The following is a 20,401-nucleotide window of genomic DNA, read 5'->3' on the forward strand; positions in this document are numbered from 1 at the left end:
CCTTCCGGAGCCGTGGGACTGCTCCCCCATCTTGTCTAGGGGCTCAGTAAGTCTGTTGGCTCTCCTGGTCGGTGTGAATGGCAGGATGTTCTCACATCATTCTCCTCTCTGTACAAGAGGCACATAATTGGAGCTTACAACAAACACTCTGCTTTTTGGGGAATGTTCTTATTTTGCAGCTTTACGAACTAACAAAGACTTAAGACAGGAATATATATTAGCAGAAGTTGAGCATACACTATTGTCTGACCTTCCTCCCATCTTGGTTTATTCCAAGACTTTTCCTGACAGGATTTATGTCCCTTCATCTCCCGCCCCACACAGACACTCACTATAAAATATGCTAGCTTTTACATAGTGCAGAGGGACTGAATAAATGAGGTCAAACAGTTTCTGTGGGTAATAAGGAAAAGATGGCCTAGCAATTTTTCTTTCACTTACATTGCAGATACCTATTTCAGGTGCTACTGACTCCCATAAACAGAATACATGGCTTTTCATCCCATTAATCCAAAATGCACAGGTGCTGGAGTTGGTTTATTTTATGGTTGGGGTGTGTGTGTGTGTGTGTGTGTGTGTGTGTGTGTGTGTGTGTGTGTATGCGCGCGCGTGCGTGTGTGTGTATGCGCGCGCGTGCGTGTTCGTTCGTTCGTTCCATAATAGGGAAACATTTCTCCAGTAGCTTGAATTACCCTAGTGTTGGTTCAAACAGCTTCTTGCCTGTTGTGTAAACTGTAGGTCATCCAATTTTTCACAGAGATGGAAAGTTTAATCGAGGAAAACATTCTGAAAATCTGCATGCTGACACTGTTCACACAGATAAAATGGGTTCTCTGCTGAAGTACAAAGTAGGATTTAGTTAGCAAACAAACTTTTGTTTGAAGATTCCACCCCCTTTTTTCCAGGGCTCTGATTTGTTAAATTTATTTTTTAACCTGGAACATTTGTCATTGTTGGAATCTGGTTTGAATTTTGCTTTTTACATCCCTTCCATATTAGGTTTAGCAAAGAAAGAAGTCGGTGGGTGTTTTCCTGTCATTCTTAATCTCTGTTGAACAGTGTTTCTTACACTTTTTAGGACCAAGGAACACGAAACAATTTTTTTTTTATGAGGAACATCAAGGATTTTTGAGCAAAAAAAAAAGTCAGAGGAAAAGAGTTGGGAGGGAAAGGGAAAGTGATTGAGGAGGGGGAAAAAAGGAAAAAAAGGTTGCCTATCCCCTTAAGGGCAGCCATTTTGAATTCTGTTCTCCACAGTACACCTCCAACTGCCTCGTGGCACACCAGTGTGCCACGGAACACAGTTTAAGAAACACTTGTAGAATCTGAGACCCTAACTAACAGTGACTGTATCCTCCCAATACGGAAGTGAAGTACAGCTGTATCATGATCATTTTGCAGCTCCTAACTCCAAGCGGGGGTTCCTTTATTAGGACTGAGGTCTGACTGACTTCCATACAGCTGATCAGAATCACGTGCCAGAGCTAAAATGGAATCCGTGTCTCTTGAGTCTCTCCTGTCCTTTAACAGTATAGACCAGTGGTCCCCAACGTGGTGCCCGCGGGCGCCATGGCGCCCACCAGGCCATTTCTGTGCACCCTCCGAGTGATTGGGGCTGGCCCCGCCCCCGGGCACGCAGCACAGGGATGGCGCCAGCCCCGGGAGTGCAGCACATGGGCGCCTTCCCCCCCCCCCAGGTGCTCGGTTCATGGGCTGTGCCGGCCCCGGGCCCGCAGCGTATGGGCATCCCCGCTCCTGGGCATGTGGTACAGGAGCGGCGCCGGCCCCGGGTGCCTGGCGTATGAGTAGCCCCACCCCTGGGCGTGCAGCACAGGAGCGACGCCAGCCCTGGGAGTGCAGCGCATGGGTGGTGCTGGCACTGGGCATGCGGCGTATGGGTGGCCCCACCCCCGGGCACGTGCGTGGCCGCACCCCCACCCCTGGAAGCCCGATGTGTGAGTGGCCCCACCCCAGGCGCCCGGCAGCCCCAAAAGGTTGGGAACCTCTGGTATAGACCATCCTTTCTCATTGAAATCTTTTATGGGATTTGTGGTCTTAATCAGGTCACAAAATTTTGTCAATAAAATACATGCAGCTACTGGAGTGATGAGAGTCGGTATGGAACCTTGTCAAGGCTGTTCCCTACTCTGGCACTCTAAGTGCAGGAAGTGGGGGCCCGCAAGAGACCTTAGAAATACTTTGCCTCTGTAGGCTTCTATTTAAAAAACTCCCCAAGGTCACGGATTCACTGGTCTGGGAGAGAGGCTGCCACCATCAAGTGAAAACCCCCTTTCTTCTTGGACCCATTAAGAAAGCACTTGAACCTCTTCCAGAGGGGTACCACAAGAACACTTGGGGGAAAAAAAAGACAACCATCTGCAATCTCTGATAGCTGACCTCTCAGTCGTATGCATGCATACACAGACCTCCTCTTTCCTTCCAGGACACAAGAATCAACTCATCACCTTAAAAAAGAAGATTTTATTAACAAAACGAATAGCCAGTGCTTGACAAATAATACAATCTACTCGCCACGGGCAAGTAGATTGTAACCTGGAAGAGCGCAGCTGGCGAGTGGGGCTCACTGCGATTCGGCGAGCCCTGCGAATAGCTATGCTTGTAAAACATACTAGGTTGCTAAGTGTACAGCCACTGAGAAAAGAGCAAATTAAAACACAGAGAAATTGTATCTGTGGGATCCAGCTTACAAAATACCGTGTATGGAGGAAGGGTGAGACACGTGGGCTTAGCACAGAGAAGTTAAACCAAACAAAACAAAGAAAATAACCTGATCACAGCTAAATAGATATTTTTTATCTACTTACAATCTGTGCTTCAAAGTCCAGTCTTATTTCCATGTACCGTATTACTTGTAGGCATGGAAGTTCTGCTTGGTTCGATACATCTTGTTCCCCCAACTCCTGGCTTAAAACTCCCACAAAGAAAAATAGCTGGCAGGTATATCTTCCAATTCACATTTCAACACTTTTTCCCTTTGGCTCTCCCGGCTCCCTCCCAGCACCCTTTCCCCCCTCCCCTCACCTCTCCTCCTCCCCGCCAGCTACCTGAGTTTAACCCGTTAGTCACCAAATGTTGACCAGCCCTCCTCCTCTCCATCACAAACCCTAACATTTCAGGAGTGGGTAAAATCAAAGGCAACGCAGGCCAGAGTAAGATCTTTCCCTTTAAAGATCTCTTCTTCTCACCTCTAGATAAGAAAGGAGTGAAGCCAAGTAGAGCATTGTGGATCATTCAGGACTTCATTTCACTTACCTCGTGTAAGCACCAGCTAAGCTGGATAGTGGGGCTGTAACCTTCTACAAAGGATATAAACACTAGGTTTTAAAACATGGACCAGAGATGATGTTATAACAACTTAATTTATTTCATTCACAGATGAGAATTCTCAGAAATGAATTTGTGTATTGTCTTGGAGTGTGTAGGCTGCGTTCGGAAGCTAATGGGATTAGCGAGTGCGGTTCGAAGGACAGAGTGATGTCCCTATGCAAGTACTCAGCACTGCAGAATTCAACATTTGATGTAGTAATTAAGTGACTAAAACGGTCTTAACAATTTTGCTTGGTGCAGAAATACCTTTTTATGTTGAAATTGAAATGTCTCCCTGTGAAATCCCATAAAATGCATTGAAACATTTCAGGTATCCACCAATAAAATGTAGTTTGTAGTGAGTGATGGGGCACGTAGAGGTAGGACCAACAAACCGAACTGTCTCATTTCCAATCAGCTTCTACTCTGTATAGTTTTTCCACACAATAATCTTGTTGCCATTTTATTGACAGGAAAATCTTGACCTATTGTAATGTGACACAGTGAAAGACTCAAAAGTGTTTCCATCAAAGAAATTCTGGAGAAGTTGGAGGTAGCTGAAATGTTAAGGAGTCCCTCCTTAATAAACCCCAGAGACTCTTCTTTGACTTGATGGTGCTTCAGTTAGAGTAGATCTATAGTGGAAATATATTTAGAAGTAAAACAAAGCATCTTGGACAAGAATAAGCACAAATAAGATTCATGTGACCATAAAGCAAGAAAATTTGGAGTTTAGTGTGGTTCTGACTTTTCATGTGCCTCTGAGCAATAGTTAACTTAATTAAATACTGACATTTAAGAGATGATTTAAGGGTGGGACTTCAACTTCCAAACTGAATTTCCTGGGTTTTCCTTGATATTACTTTTATTTGGATGTGGATCTTCTAAATATTTTCTTTTCTGTTTTCTACTGCCAAAGCCGCCAAGACAGTACACCTTAATTTTGTCAAGGAGATAAGATTGTGATCTGTATGCAAATAATCCATTTAGCTGTTGGTCTATAACTGGTTACTCAACATTTTTTCATCTTAACATGTATTTAAATTATTATGAAACTGCATTATATTTATTACATAGATCCTAATGACTCCAAGGGAGCCATTACACTATATTATGTCATTTACATATTTAAAGTGCATCAAAATACGCTTTTGGAGTTTAGAGCTAATCAAACATGCTTATGAAATAATGCATATCTAAGTTAGAAGAGAGACTTTTAACTTAGTGTTAGACATCAACGGGAAATTAATTATATATAGTACAGATATAAAGCACGCAGATTGTTTTATATTCCATTTGTGCACAATTAACTTTAATTGAAAAAATCTATCCGGTATTAATATAAATCAGTTGATTTTTTTCCACTTGTTTTTCAAAACTTGATTGAAAGTTTGGCTGATTATTGGAGGCTATTTATTCAAACAAGAATTTTTCACACTTCCTCTCAGCTTCCTTCACTCTCGTTACCCCCCTGTGATTCTGCATTGGGAACATAAAATTGATTTGTCCCCCTACATCATTTTTCTTTGTTAGAATACAGTCATCACATGAAATTAAATGCATTTTGGAACGTTTTCACCACTAAATATTTTGCTGAGTATTTCCTGAAATGTTTGAAGGCAAGTTGAAGTGAGACTGCTGTTTGACATAATATATTTTGATCTTTATGCTTGTAGTCTGCATTGTTCACATTAATATTTTCCTCTATTATATGAAACTGAATATGTACACAGATTTTTGAGAACACTAGCTTATGCTACCTGATGTTTTTGCAGTAGCACAAGAATGAGTGATGTGAACTGTCTTCATTTTGACTGGATAAATATCACCTCCCGTCATGATGCAGAGAGAATTTCTAGAGTGGTGCTTCTTGTAGTAAGTAATCCTGGATCCAAAATTTAGTGCTTAGTGAAGCATAGCCTCTAGTCCAAGAGGTAACGTTACCTGAAGTCACCCTAATGCAATTCAGTTTAACATCCTCGTTTGGGAATATACCCAAAAAACCATCATGGGAACATTTACCTTGAAAAAGTAGAGATTAAAAAGAATTGGAACATGAGTCAGAAATTAAAAAGAGCATTCACAAGGGTAAAATGCCTGTAAAGCAGCATGGGGACTACTTAAGAACACTGTTCTAGAGGCTCAGACTAAATGTATATGTCAAATAATAAAAGAGCATAAAAAACGAAAAAGAACTCCACTAAACAGGAAAGTAATTGGGACTGTTAGAGGCATACTTAAAAAATTGGAAGTCAAAATTTAGTGAGGAGGAAAAAAAGAGCACAAACTGTCAGGCTAATTGTGAACGTACAACAAGGCAGCTCAAAAAAGAATTTAAGAAGCGACTTGCTAAAGAATAAACTTAACGCTATGAATTTTTGAAGTACATCTGAAGCAGGAAGCCCACCACGGTGGTGGTGGGGCCACTAGATAACCAAGAGGTTTGAAAGAGCACCTAAGGAAGACAGTACCATGGCAGAAAAGACAAATGAAACCTTGTGGATTGGTTTTCCCTGCAGAGGAGGTGAAGGATACCCACATAAGAACTATTGTTTTGAGCAAAAAATCTGAAGAACTGTGCCAAAGGGATGTGCCAGTAGAAGAGGCTTGAGAACAGATTGATAAATTATACACATAAATCACCAGGGCCAGATGGTATTCACCCAAGAGTTCTGAAGGAACTCAAATATGAAATTGCAGAACTACTCACTGTGGAATGTAACTCGTCACTGGAATCAGCATCTGTACCAGATGACTGCAAGGTATTTAATGCAACATTCATTTTTTAGAGCGCTCCACAGGAGCTCTTGGCAATTATAGGCCGGCGAGCATAACTTTTTTACAGGGCAGAGTAGCTGAAATCTTAGGAAAAGAGAAGAATTTTCAGGCATGTAGAATCTGTGACTTATTGAGGAAGAGTCAACACAGCTTTTCTAAACAGAAATCATACTTCACCAATCTACTGCAGTTCTTTGAGGATGTAAACAAGCATGTGGAAATGGTTGATTCACTTGATACAGTATACGCGGATTTTTCAGCAAGCCTTTGGCAAAGTCCTGCTCGAAAGTCTTATAAGGAAGTTACGTTGCAATGGATAAGAGGGAAGATGCTCTTGTAACCCACTGTAGTTCACTGTCCCATGTAGTGGCCCTTGGACCACGGACAGCATGTGATAAGAACAAGTGAGCTCTCCAGCCAAATCTAAGCCGCTTCTGGCTTTATAGCTCAAGTGGTAGAGGTTCCTCCATTAAGCTCTTGAGATCCTAGGTTCAAATCTGTGTGGTAGTGGTTACACACTCATGGGTTAGTAACTGGTTAGAAGATAGGAAACAATGTGTAGGACTAAAAATTTAGTTTTCTCGATGGAGAGAGGTGGACAATGACATCCCCCAGAATTCTGTATTGGGACCCGTGGGGTTCAACATTCTCATTAATTATTTGGAAAATGGAGTGAGTAGTGACATGATTAAGCTTGCAGATGGTATAAAACTATTCAAGATAGTTAAGTACAAAGCAGATTGTGAGAAGTTGAAGAGGGATCTCCCAGAGGGATAACTGGACAGCTAATTGGCAAATGAAATTCTGTGTTGACGAGTGCAAGGTAAATTACATTGGGAAACATAATTGGCTTGAATAATTCTCTGAAAACTTCCACTCAGTGCACAGGTGAAGTCAAACAGGCTGTATCAATGGGACAGATAGGGATAGAAAATAAGGAAGGGATAGAAAATAAGACAAGATATTATAACGGCACTATAGGGTTCCATGATGTGCCTACAACTTGATTACTGTAACCAGTTCTGGTTGCTCCATCTCAAAAAAGGTATAGTGAAACTGGGAAAGGTTTGGAGAAGACAACCAAAATGACTAAAGATTTGGAATGGTTTTCATGCAAGTGAATAGTAAAAAGATCTAGAAAAAAGGCAATGGTGGGTGGATACAATAGAGATCTTACAAAGGATAGTGAGAGAAAAGGGAATAGAGAAGTGTTCTGGGCCCCCCCCCCCCCCACTACAAAAAGGATGTGGACTCATTGGAGAGGGTCCAGCCGAGGGCAACCAAAATGATTAGGGGGCTGGAGCATATGACTTAGGAGGAGAGGCTGAGGGAGCTGGGTCTGTTCAGTCTTCAGAAGCGAAGAGTGAGGGGGGATTTGAGAGCAGCCTTCAACTTCTTGAAGGGAGGTTCCAAAGAGGATGGAGAGAGGCTGTTCTCAGTAGTGACGAATGGGAGAACAAAGAACAATGGTCTCAAGTTGCAGTGGGAGAGGTCTAGGTAGGATATTAGGAAAAACTATTTCACTAGGAGAGTGGTAAAGTACTGGAATGTGTTACCTAGGGAAGTAGTGGAGTCTCCATCCCTAGAAGTGTTTAAGTCTTGGCTTGACAAAGCCCTGGCTGGGTTGATTTAGTTGGGATTGGTCCTGCCTAGGGCTTCTGAGGTCTCTTCCAGCTCTATGATTCTATGTTATTTACCATATATAAGCAGCTGACCCAACAGTAAACAAGAGGAGGTACTATTTTTCTCACAACCCGTAACTAATCTGTGGAACTCATTGCCATGGGATGTTGTAATGGCCAAAAGTATATCTGAGGTGAGTGTAAACTTATGGCTGCCAGAAGCCAGATTATCACTTCATAACTGCCCTGTTCTCAGCTCTCCCTCTGTAGCACTTCTCAGGGCTGTTCCCTGCTCTGGCACTCTGAGTGTAGAAGGTGAGGGCCTGCAAGACAGCTTAAAAACCTTGCCTCTACAGGCACTGGTTACAAAAACCTCCCCTCCCCCCCCCACCGCAGAATCACAATACACAGATTTTGGAGGATCATTGCCACCATCAAGTGATTTTTATCCCTAAAACACCAGGGGTGAACACTGGAACCCACCCCACATGTGTCCCAAGTTCTTTTCCCCTAAAAAAATTAAGGGGGGAAAAAAAAAGGAAAACAAGCTGCTGTCTCTAGTAGCTGACTTCAGTCGGAGGCATATATATACAGACAGACAGACCTTCCAGGACACACACATCAAATCATCACCTTAAAATAGTGATTTTTTTAATTACAAAACAAAAGATATACTTGATAAAGCAGATGTGGTTGCTAGATGTTATGGAGCAATTAAGGAAAACAACTTAAATCACAGAGGAAAACCTCTGGGAACAATACTAGATGGTAAATGGGGAAGGGAAGCATAGATTCACACAGAGCGGTTCATACCAAACCACAAAATAAAGAAAAATTACCCTGAACGTGACTAGATTCACTTGTTTCCCCCTTTACTTCCAGTCTTATCTTTGTTCAGTCCACTTCCATGCCCCGAAATTCCTGGAAGTGATGATAGTCCTGCCTGGGTTTAAATCATTTTGTGTGTTTAAATCTCCCCACAAAGAAAGCAGGCAAAGAATCTTATACAATTCAAATGTTAACTCCAATGCCCATTAGTTTTCTGGCTCACTGCCAACCCCTTTTGTACTGGTCAACACTCTCCCGGTCCATTATAGCTCTGATAGGGGCCAGTGATGGAGACAGGCTATTGTGTTAGATAGACCTTTTATTCTGACCGAATATGATAGCTCTGATTTTCTTATGTTAGAGATCAAAGAGGTCAGAGAGAAGCTTTTCAAACAACATTTAGATTAGGAGGCCTTTGATTCAAAAAAAACTATTCAGATAGTCATATTCAAATAGTCACTAGATGTTTCCAAAAATGACAAACTGTGCTCATCCTTCCTGGACCCCATTATGAACCCCAAGCCTGAAGGAGAAAACACACCAACATGAGATGCATTGTTAATCTAGTTTGGACTGGCCTAGACATTAGACTTCTAAAGAAATCAGTTGTCTTATGGGTGCAACATTCCATCATCAAAAGCTACAGTGACTTGAACTTCCAGTAATTTATTTCTAAATTACTTTTACTGTAATTCTTATTCATTCAGATAGTGTTTTGACTTGATATAAAACTTGGCAAATATAAGGAACAGTTTAATGAATTGAAAGATAGGATTGAGTCCTTTAAATAAATGTAAAAAAATGTTAATTGCTTAGATGGAAATAAAATCTTAATAGCTTTGTTAATCCTTTGTAGTGAATATTGTGTTTACACAGAAGTATGGAGACTGTATCCAGCTGAACCTTCTCCACAAGTCTCTTCTCAATTGGCTTAATAAAATTCTTCCCCAGGGTTTTTTGGTGGTGTTTAACTTCTTGCTGCTATTTATCTATTATAAGAGCTGTTGCTTCTGCATTGGTGGTACTCCTCAGCTGGAGAACTTGCCTTACTGTTAAATTCTTAATTGTTTAATGGCTTACCAAGTTGAAAGCATGACAACATAGCCTCCTATTTGCTCCTAAAACATTACTGCAAGAAAATAGTATGCCGACTTGAAATTCATCCTTAGGACCGCTCTACCTGTCCAGTGGCATGAGTGAGCCTTGTGAATCCAGAAATAGTATGTTCAGGAATGGCGACATGTTCCATTTTTGAATGCAGCAGTCCTTTCTGTCATTGCAAAAAGAGCTTTATGGCCAGCGTGCTGAGCAAATGCAGCTTGGATGCTTTCTGCAGGGCGACGAGAGAGTGAGGAAAATCTTTCTTTGATGTGAGATCTTGAAACATCTTTTTGTGGTTCACTGTAGATGAAGTTGCAAAACACGCCCACGTAGCAATGTGTTGCCAAGCAATTTAACAGGGTTTTCCAACAAGATTCCACCCTTTAGCCATTATACATCACCTTTCCAGGGTTCCTTGTGTTGCAAAGAGGATAGTGAGGTCAATAGTGTACAATAAAGTCACATGTTTTCACACACAAGAATAGGAGCTGCCTCCATCCCACAACATAAGAGCATAAATAAACAGCATCACTTGGCAAACGAGATAATTGTTTGGAAGTGTTCCAGAAAATTATACTTAGTATATTGTTAGTATAGAAAGGTAGTTACCTTGTGAGATTGGAGGCACCTTGCAGGTAGTTGAAAATATTAGATGCCTGTCACATGCTCATTGTAAGTATTTTTAATGAACTCTGGGGAAACACATCCTCTCTAGCAGGGTGGGATTTGATTATTGATTTTTAAAAGAAAAGATATGTAAAGAGTTTGTCCATTTGATCAAGAGTACTCCCTAAACTGTAAGAGATAGGACCACCAAACTCGGTATATAGTTGTAACCTTTCTGCCAGGTAGCGCCGGCAGCAGCCGGAGCCGGGTTCTATATCTAGGAGTCCCTTTTCATCTATCTCTCACGCATCCGGCTCGAGCCCCCACCCAGTAGCCTGGGAAATTTCACACAGCCCTGGGTGCCTCTGAGAGGCAATGCTTCCCCACTCATAAGCACAGAGTCTGAGCGTAGAAAAGAACTTTGAATGAAAGAAAGAGAGAAGTCACATGGCATTAGCTTGGGAAAATACCATCACCAGAGTTCATAACCAACCCATGAGTAACCATCCAAGCTCAAATGGACTGAGCAATGTCCCTTGCCTCTCAGTCCAACAACATAAGGGTCTCATTCACATACCCAAACTCTCTCCGTACCTCATTTCAAACGCCCCACTTACAGCTCTGTCCAGTCAGTGTGGACCCAGACACAGCAACCTGATGACTTTGCCTCTCAGACCCTGATGTGATGCCACCTGTGTGCTGCCCCTGCTGGCTGGTCACTCCTGCCAGCCCCCTGCTGGCCGCCTGCTGCTGCACCTACCGGCTGCCCACCACTCATTCCCGCCAGCCATTCAACTGGCCACCAGCCAGTCATTCCCACCAGCCACTCTGCTGGCCGCAATGGGTCTGGCTCCAGGCTAAACCAGTGACTTCAGCTCTTAGTGAATTCAACTCTTTAGCCACCACCTAGGCTGGCAAAAGAATCCAGCAACAAAAAGACTCCTAAAGGAGTCTGCTTTAGGTCTATCCTTAGAACAAGGGGGCAGGGGAAAAGGCAAGTTGAACCAGTCTTGCAGCTCACACCTGGCAAGCATGAAGTGGACTGGCTCAAGCCCTTTCCCCCCAACTCAGTTCACTCAACTCTGGAAGGGGGAGGCTTCTTCATCTGACACCCCTTACAATGATGGTGTCTCTCCTGCAAGAACTGGTATCATATTTTACAGTTCCCACATTTAGGGGTAGCATGATTTATGACCCCACAACAACCCAAATTAGTTACAATACACTACATTCCATTCTGACAACTGATCCTCCATAAGCCCTGGCTGAATTGGATTTACATAACCACACCCTGGATTCCTTCCCCATCCCAGCATGAGCCGTCTTTACATTTCAACAGTTAATTATCTTGCAGGGCTAAACAATTTGAGTGAGCATATCCGCACCCAGGGCTGCTCTCTTCTTTTAGATAGCTGCTTGCAAGAAGTAGTTCAGCCCCTGCTTTCTCTTATCATACATTAAAGAAACTCCAGGGTTTGGTTGCGCCAGGAAAACGGGATGTTCCTGGAATGGGATTGCTTCTCATGAAACATAAAGGAAACAGAATCATCAAATAAAGAAGAGTCATCACAATTGACATAACTGAGCGAATGTTGAAAGAGACTAAACCAAGATGAGCCAGAAAAATAAGATGAAACTGGAATAGGATTACCTCTCAATAAACCTTACTGAAAAGAGAAGGAATGGAGAAATTTGAAGTAGTGCTCTGTTTTGGCACTAGCGGGCAACACTGGGTAAATCTGCAAGTTATTGTATAAGTTTGAGATAATTTAGCAATAGGCACAGAGAGACTGACTATGCCCATACCTAGTGTCAGAAAAATTGCTCCAAATCCTCCTTCAGAAAAGTGGCAGGATTTGAATATGGCTCTTCTGAAAGCCCTCACCAGTCTCTCCCCGGGCATTGTGAAACTACAAACAGAAAGCATATGACAATTTTTCAGTCTAGTGAAACTTACATTTCTCCTACAGGTTAAATAATCAGCAAAATATGAAGTGTTAAGAGTAAATTGTGTCCTTGTGTTGCTGCTTGTCAACCTTTTGTTAAATTATGGCATTCTAAGGTTTCATCAGAAGCACTTATAATCGCATCGTAACTAAGTTGTTCTTGGACTCTCTCGCCTTAGCTCTAACCCCTTTAGGCATATGCTATCATTAGCTTCCTTAATGCCTTTCTGCTGTATTTTTGGGCATTCATGGATACTGTTTATATCTCTCTTTCCCACCTCTAGTTCAAAACCATTCTTTTTATAGTCATTACTACATACCTACTTATCTTACAGTTTCCCATCATTAAGTTTAATTTGATACATCTTGCCAGTCAAAAAGTCGAAAGTTTTCCCAGTCCCTGCTTGCTTTTATGTAGCCAACAAATGAAAACACTTCGTGAGTTTTTTCATTCATCGTGTTTATATAGTTTGAAAGCAGGCAAGATGTTGCAACTGCTTTAGAGGATAGGGTCATAATTCAAAACAAAACGATATGGACAAACTGGAGAAATGGTCTGAGGGAAATAGGATGAAGTTTAATAAGGGCAAATGAGAAGTACGTCCCATAACAAGGAACAATCCATTTCACACACAGAATGGGAAGCGACTGTCTAGGAAGGAGTACGGCAGAAATGGATCTAGGGGTCATAGTGGACCACGAGCTAAATATGAGTCAATAGTGGGACACTGTTGCAAATACAGCAAACATGATTCTGGGACGCATTTACAGAAGTTTTGTGAGCAAGACATGAGAAGTCATTCTTCTGCTCTACTCTACATTGATTAGGCCTCAATTGGAGTATTGTCCAGTTCTGGGCACCACATTTCAAAAAAGATGTGAAGAAATTAGAGACGGTCCAGAGAAGAGCAACAAAAATGATTAAAGTTCTAGAGAACATGAGCTATGAGGGAAGACTAAAAGAATTGGGCTTGTTTAATTGGGAAAGGAAAAAACAGAGGGGACATGAGAGATTTTGAGGTATCTAAAAGGGTGTCACAAGGAGAAAGGAGAAAAATGTTGTCCTTGGCCTCTGAGGATAGGACAAGAAGCAACATCAAGGGAGGTTTAGGTTGGACATTGGGAAAAACTTCCTACCTGTCAGGGTGGTTAAACACTGGAATAAATTGCCTACGGAGGTTGTGGAAACTCCATCTCTGGAGATATTCAAGAGCATGTTAGATAGACATCTAACAGGGATGGTCTAGATGGTGCTTGGTCCTGCCATGAGGGCAGGGGACTGGACTCGATGCCCTCTCAAGGTCCCTTCCAGTTCTAGGTACTATGTTTCTGTATAAGGAGTGACCCAAAGAGATTTGAATTTTGAATTTGAATTTCTCTTTTGGGTAGATATGCTCTCAAGTTTTGTTTTCTATCCTTGTTACTGGTTAGCTTTTCCTCTATCTTTGCTTATTGCGTGACCTTACAGAACTTGCATCATGCATGAGGCAAATTAGAAATTTATAATGCAAAGGTTATATTTCAGCTAACTTCCCCAGCATTTTCTAACACTTGAACCCAAATATCACTGCCTGCACCTGATATGTTGTCCATTAAAGGGGAGAGGGGAAGGATTGTGCAGCTGACTTGTCAATAATTACTGTACTCAGAGGAGATTGCATGAAGGTTTTTTCTTCAGTCTCTGGACTTCCACAGCATCGCCTCCTGCAGTTTATGAAAATAAGTGTATCGCTGATTATCAGAGGACAATTGCTGCTAATCTATATTTTTAAGAAGGTTTGAAAGAGAATTGCTTTGTGAGAACATTCTTTCAATATTCATGCTTTGAGAGAGTGGGAGTCAATCTTCTAACATTTTATGCAGTCACCCCAATGCCAAGAAGTTAAGTGCTAATTTCATTTTCTCTGATCTGAGCACTTGGCTGTGTTTTAATACAATAGGCTATTCTTCTGCTATCTGTAAAATACTCTATTTTGATGTGATTGAGCAGCTATGGTATCAATACACTGCCTCATGGTAATCTGGATTCTGGTTTACTGTGGGTTGTTTCTTTTGTTTCAGATTCAAATGGAGAGGCTTCTCCAAAGCATATGCAATGAGTTGTTCAATAGCAGGCTAACTGGGGGTGTGAGTTCACAGGCTTGGTAGCGGTCCACTATGGAAATAAAGCAGTTCTCCTGAGGTTAAACATGCTGAGTATTAAAGGACGGGAGTAATAAACAAGGTGTTTGATATTCTGTACAGTTTCTCCCTAGTCTTGATGTGCATAATTGGGTGCTGGATAAATGATAGAAGTAGAAAAAAGTGTCCAGTGTGAAAGCACTCATTTACATTCAACTATACTCTCTAGTGCAAAGCAAACGATGCACAAGCAGGGCTAGCTGTTGTCCACCAGCTAAACAAAAGCAACTCCAACCAAAAAGAGTTGTAGTTGGAAATAAATAGCCTGAGCTGGAGCAGATTATCAAGCTAGCTTGTGGGGGTTTTTAATAAGCCTTCCTCCAGTAATTTCTTTGAGTTAAAAAATGTGAAAATACATCCAGAAGGTCTGTGTGTACAGGCTGGACCTCCCTAGTCCGACACCCCTGGGACCTGACTGGTCCTGAATGAGGGTGTTTGCTGGACCAGGGAGGTCAATTCTGGACCTCTGCTGCTAGTCTCCAGGCTCTCCTGGGGACCATCAGCCTCCAGGTTGCTGGGCTTCCCTCGTGGCCACACTGCTGGCCCTGCTGCTGGCTGCCAGCCACTCTGCCACCGGACTCCTGGCTGACCACCACTCCCAGCCTCTGGGGTTATCTGGTCCAGCAACATCTGGATGTTGCCAGGCCAGAGAGGTCCTAGGTGTGGTACAGCCAATTTCTCGTGCAATATAAGCAGTCAGGGATAGTTCAGTGGTTTGAGCATTGGCCTGCTAAACCCAGGGTTGTTAGGTCAATCCTTGAAGGAGCCATTTAGGGAGCTGGGGCAAATCTGTCAGGGATGGTATCTGGTCCTACCACAAGGGCAGGGGACTAGACTCAATGACCTCTCAAAGTCCCTTCCAGCTCTGAGAGATAGGTATATCTCCATATATATATATAAGGTTAGCATTACAATTCAGCCACGCTGCTATGTCCTTGAGAATACCACATCCTTGGTCTAAAACAGCCAGGCTGTAGGCAGCTGATATAGCGAGTTGCTAAAATATTTTGTGATTTGTTACAGTAGGGCTTTATTGTTCCAATATTTCCATGGCAAAGCTATTGTCATTTGTAGCATGTAGGAGCTCCTAGGTTTTCAGGATTAGAGCAGCTGTACCAGCATGGAACTAATAATTGTCCGTTGTTAACTGTGGAATATAGTTGTGACCATAATTGCAGGTCCTCAGAGGTGTTCCCGTCTTGAGGATATATGCAACGTAAGGGCCATCCACACACAGTTTTGGCATCACTGGGAGAAATCTATCCTTGGTGCAAATTGAACTCCAGCTCTTTTGTCTCTTCGGTAACCCTGCTCTTTCAGATAAAGGAAATAATTGTTTCTCTGATAGGCTTCAAAACAAGGAGCAAAAATGATGTAATTTTTGTTAGCTGAACATATATGGCAACTTTCTTCCATAAAGAACTGGAGCTACTGTGATTTCACTACTTGGTCTCTTGCTTGCCGATCCTAAGCACGTGTACCATATGTGGATATAGTGATACTTCACAAATCTATGATGGAGTAAGTATAATTTTGGCATAAATGGAGTTGCCCAGTGGGATTAATTTCAGAGCAATTAGATTACAATTGAAAATATTTGTAGAAGAACGCTCGTGCCTATTAAAACAATAGCAATTGGGCTTGAAGTGTTATGCTCAGGCAATAAAATTAACTTTAACGGTTCATAGTTGTGTGATGTTTACTGAATGTTTTAATTGGGTTTGCATGTTGGTACAGAATATTGTGATGGATATGATATATCCATTATGTTTATTTCTATTTTATTTTTAGTTCTGCAAAGGTTAAAATACAAAAGGCTTTGGTATTGTTTTTATTCACTGAGCAATTGCCAGCTGCACTTCTGTTGCACATCAGATTGCCTTATTCTGTTTAATGGCTGCCTAATTTCCTGGTTAGAAATTATCAGGTCTCGTACATGTGAACTGTCCTATCTGACTGAGGTGGTCACTAAATTGTTTTAGTGATATACCTCACTTTTCCTTTCTATACCCCCAAACTCTCTTGTCCAGTTTACTTGATTACATTACATTTTACATTACAATTTACTTCATTACATTGCATTTTTCTCCCCATCTTCCCAGCTTATTAATGTTGCTAAGTGTCATTCAACTGGAAAGACTATTTGGCCTGCCAAAGAGAAAAATACGTTGCACTCTTAGTACATAAAAAAAATCTATGGACAATTTACGCTTGAGAATTAAATTTACTTGACTTTTAATCAAATAATTTTCTGTCCCCTTCTTTATTCATCTCAGTCAACTATCCTTGACTTCTTTTTAAGACAGTCTTTGTTGTCATAGCTACTGTCAGTTGTATAGGACTTGGCCTCCCATACTTTCATGCACGCTGATGTGATGATGAAGTACATGTTGATCAAGACTTACTATTGTCTCCTGGCTGTTTCAATGTGGACTTGCTGAATGCTCCCATCCTTAAAGGCAGAGATGTGGTATAAATTAATCATGTCACTTGAGATTACATTTAAAAAAAATTGATTAGTAATGTAACAAACTACCTAATCTACAGGTAGTTTAATTGCCTCTCAAGAGATGCTGAAAAACCGTTGCTTTATCATAAAACAGTACAATTATTGCTCTATTTTCCTCAAGAATATGCAAGCTGCTGTGGCGTAAATAGCAACTGTTAGGTGTGATGATTCCCAGATTAAAAAAAAAAAGTGTGTGGTCAGAGGCCGAATAAAGCTTCCCCAAATCCCAGAGATGAAGATGAAATGTGTTCGTGCAAAGGGGGAGTGGGAAATCTAGTATTTTGTGTTGCAGTTTTCCTAACAATTCCAGCACATTTTCAGTTTTAGTATTGGAGTGGTCCAGTCATGTTTTAAGTCACTCATGGTTCCTGCTCCTCCCTCCCAGCAACAACCGTTAGTGATGTGATTGGTGTATGTTGCTCAAAATAGTCCTGGATACACTTGAATCTTTACTGACGTTACAGCTGCAAATAGCTTGTTGGAATAGCAGGAATTCCCATTGACTTTCCCCATTCCACTTCTAGTTGGAGGGCAGGAAGGGGGTCTTGAAACAGTTTCCAAAATCTGTTTTATATATAAACTAGATTTACCCGGCGTTGCTTGGGTCCGTCAGGGGAAGGGTTTGGGGATGTGGGAGGCTATGGGCAGAGGTTGAGGGTATGAGGGGGTGCAGGAGACAGGGCAGAGGTTGAGGGCTCAGGGCAGGGTGCTGGGAAGTCAGAAGAGTTTACCAGGGCCACCTGTGGGCAGCACATCGCAGGATGCCAGGGCTGGGTACTGTGCTTCCTGCCCTTCCACTCCTCTGTGCTTCTATGTGGATATTGTATGCCTCAGGGGCTTGCTGTGACCCTCCACACAGCCTCTTGCCCCTTAGCAGAGGCAAGGGTCACTGCCTACTGAGCCATCCTCATCATAACAAGTCTGAAAATTGGGGTGAAGCCCCTCTGTAGTCCTGGTTTGACCCCCCTCCCCCCCCCGGGGCAGACTCTGTAGTAATGTGGGAAGGGCTGGGCCTGTTCACTACTCTAGGTTCCGGCCCAGAGACCCTGAGTGAGTGGCATCTGGCAGTGCTTCCTCCACTCCCAGTCTTGCAGCCTTTCCCTGGGCCACTTCCCCAAAAGCTCCCCCCAATACCTTCTTCCTAGCAAGTCTCTCCTGCTCTTGCACAGCACACTTCCCCCCTTGCAGGCCTCAGCTCTCTGGCAGCACACCTCTTTCTTACTCTCAGCCCTCGGCTTTTCTCCTGCTCCTGCCTTTCCTGAAGGGAAGTCCTTTTAAACTAGTCCCAGCCAGCCCTAAAGGACAGCAGGTGCCCTGTTCAGCCTGATGCTTCCAGCAAGTTCTTAATTGGCCCCAGGTGCCTGCCTGCCTTGATTATGTGACCAGTTCACTCAAGGACCAGAAAACTATTTACCGAGTTCCCTGTATATCTGCCCTTCCACAAACTATTGTAGCCATCTTCCCTGGGTCTGTCAATACATACACAGATATATTTCAGAAATAAGCCTTTCCATTTCCTTTCTTTTTCCTCCTCCTTCTGTGTATTTTACTATAACAGTATTAGAAATTGACTTTTTAGCTAATGCAAATTTGACTGCCCTAAAAATTTGGCTCAAATTTTCATACCACTTAAAGAGGCAATCCTAGGATTGCTGTATGTTTGGAAGAACTTTGCCTTGTCACAGATTTGGTTTGCCTCCCGAGTGTCAAGAGCTGCCCAAGTGGCTGCAGGAAATGTCTGGCCTAAGTTAGTTAATATGTGCTGATATTTTACTCCCTATAGCTTTGTTCTATTGTCTGTGCTATCCGTTCATTTCTCCATTTCACTCTCTCGTGGAGCTCTCGTACTCCTGTGGTTTCCAGGGAACTAAGAGGTGGACAGCCTGCCATCCCCTTGTTTTTTAGGAACCAGTCTGTATCACAGTGCTTGGGTCCTGGCTAAGATGAAGACCTGGGCTCCTAGAGTTAATCTCCTTGTTTTCCCTTCCCTCTTTCCACCACTTTGGCCAGGGGTTCATTTAAAAATACTTCGTTCTATGCGGGCTGGATGCTTTTAGCAGATTTTTAGCTTCTAGGAGAAAGAGAATTTGCCTGCTCCTGTGTCTACCTCTTTCTTTGGGGAATCACATTTTTTTCAGCTAGATGAAATTATCCTTCAGCTCTTTTCATACAGCCTTGCCAATGCAGACAGCAGACGGGGGCAGTCCTTAATTTTAGAAAAGCAACTGCCCCTTTTCCTCTGGCACCCCCCACAAAGCGCTCCCAGTTATTCTACCGTAGTGGTGTTCAGTTGCATTAAATGGTGTCACATCTTCCCCGGGATCCCCCTTTCAAAGGGCCAGTGAACAACTCTAGATGGGTACTGAAAACAAAAGTGTTGCCCAAGGTACTGTAGTCACAAGTGACAGATGCCACGGAAACTAAGCCACATTCGTGCAGTGATACTCTCTTAATACTCACATGGGAACTGTTTGCTTCAGCATGGAGGCCCACCAAAGTTTGTTCTTGATCTACTATATATTCCAAATCAGGGGTGGGGAACCTGAGGCCCAGGGGCTGGATGTGACTCCTAGCTTGTCTGGATCTGGACCTCGAGACTCGAGGCTCCCCCCTCTAGCACTGAGGACCCCGCGCTGATGCTCCAGTCCCACCGCTGCCCCATAATGGGGCTGGAACACACAAAATCTACTAGCCTGGGCCCCCGGGCTCTGGTGTGCGAGGGGAATGTGGGGCGTGTCTTTCTCCTCAGTCGGGGGCCACTTCCGTGAGGGTTTTGCTTCTCACTTATGTGCATTCCCCGACTGATCTTTTCTGTGGGTCAGAGGCCTCCAACCCCCCAGAAAGGTTCCTCCCCCCCTTAAAAATTAAATTAATGGAAATTGCCTATCTCCTAGAACTGGATGAGACCTTGAAAGGTCATTGAGTCCAGTTCTCTGCCTTCACAGCAGGACCAAGTACCATCCCTGACAAATTTTTGCCCCAAATGTCATCCATAAGGATTGAACTCACAGCCCTGGGTTTAGCAGGCCAATGCTCAAACCACTGAGCTATCCCTCCCCTTCCTCTTGTAAATGAATCCTGTTGACACAATTTAAATGTTCAGCCACACATGTAATGTCTTTCCCCTTGCTTTTTAAGGTGATGGACAGAACTTGGTTACTGAAGACGTGACGGTCGTGGAGGGAGATGTTGCCACCATCAGTTGTCGAGTCAAAAACAGCGATGACTCAGTGATTCAGCTACTGAATCCCAACAGACAGACGATTTATTTCAGAGACTTCAGGCGTAAGTTTCCATCCCTGTGCTATTTGGTAGCAGCTGGGCCCTCATTCTCCTTCCACTCTGGATATTGCTAAAGCCTTTCTTTTAATTTAATGTTAGGCACTTAAAGTTTAGTTGATTCTTCAGAGCGTAGATGACAGGCAATCATAATCTTTTCTCCTTAATGGAAACCTTGATGGTCCCTTTTAAAAGTCAGACTGTTTTACCTTGCAATAGGAATT

At 42.8% G+C, this 20,401-nt stretch overlaps 1 protein-coding gene across 3 annotated transcripts in view; it reads left to right on the forward strand.

The window, feature by feature from the left end:
- The window catches only part of CADM1 (cell adhesion molecule 1), a 339,720-nt gene that overhangs the window by 229,940 nt on the left and 89,379 nt on the right, over positions 1 to 20,401 (forward strand). For all 3 annotated transcript variants that reach the window (XM_075909409.1, XM_075909410.1, XM_075909411.1), the window contains exon 2: positions 20,037 to 20,183. In XM_075909409.1, the coding sequence (XP_075765524.1) occupies positions 20,037 to 20,183 (147 nt within the window). The remainder of the gene's footprint in view (positions 1 to 20,036; positions 20,184 to 20,401) is intronic.

The sequence above is a fragment of the Pelodiscus sinensis genome, chromosome 26 (genome assembly GCF_049634645.1).
Source record: "Pelodiscus sinensis isolate JC-2024 chromosome 26, ASM4963464v1, whole genome shotgun sequence".
Classification (NCBI taxonomy): domain Eukaryota; kingdom Metazoa; phylum Chordata; order Testudines; family Trionychidae; genus Pelodiscus; species Pelodiscus sinensis.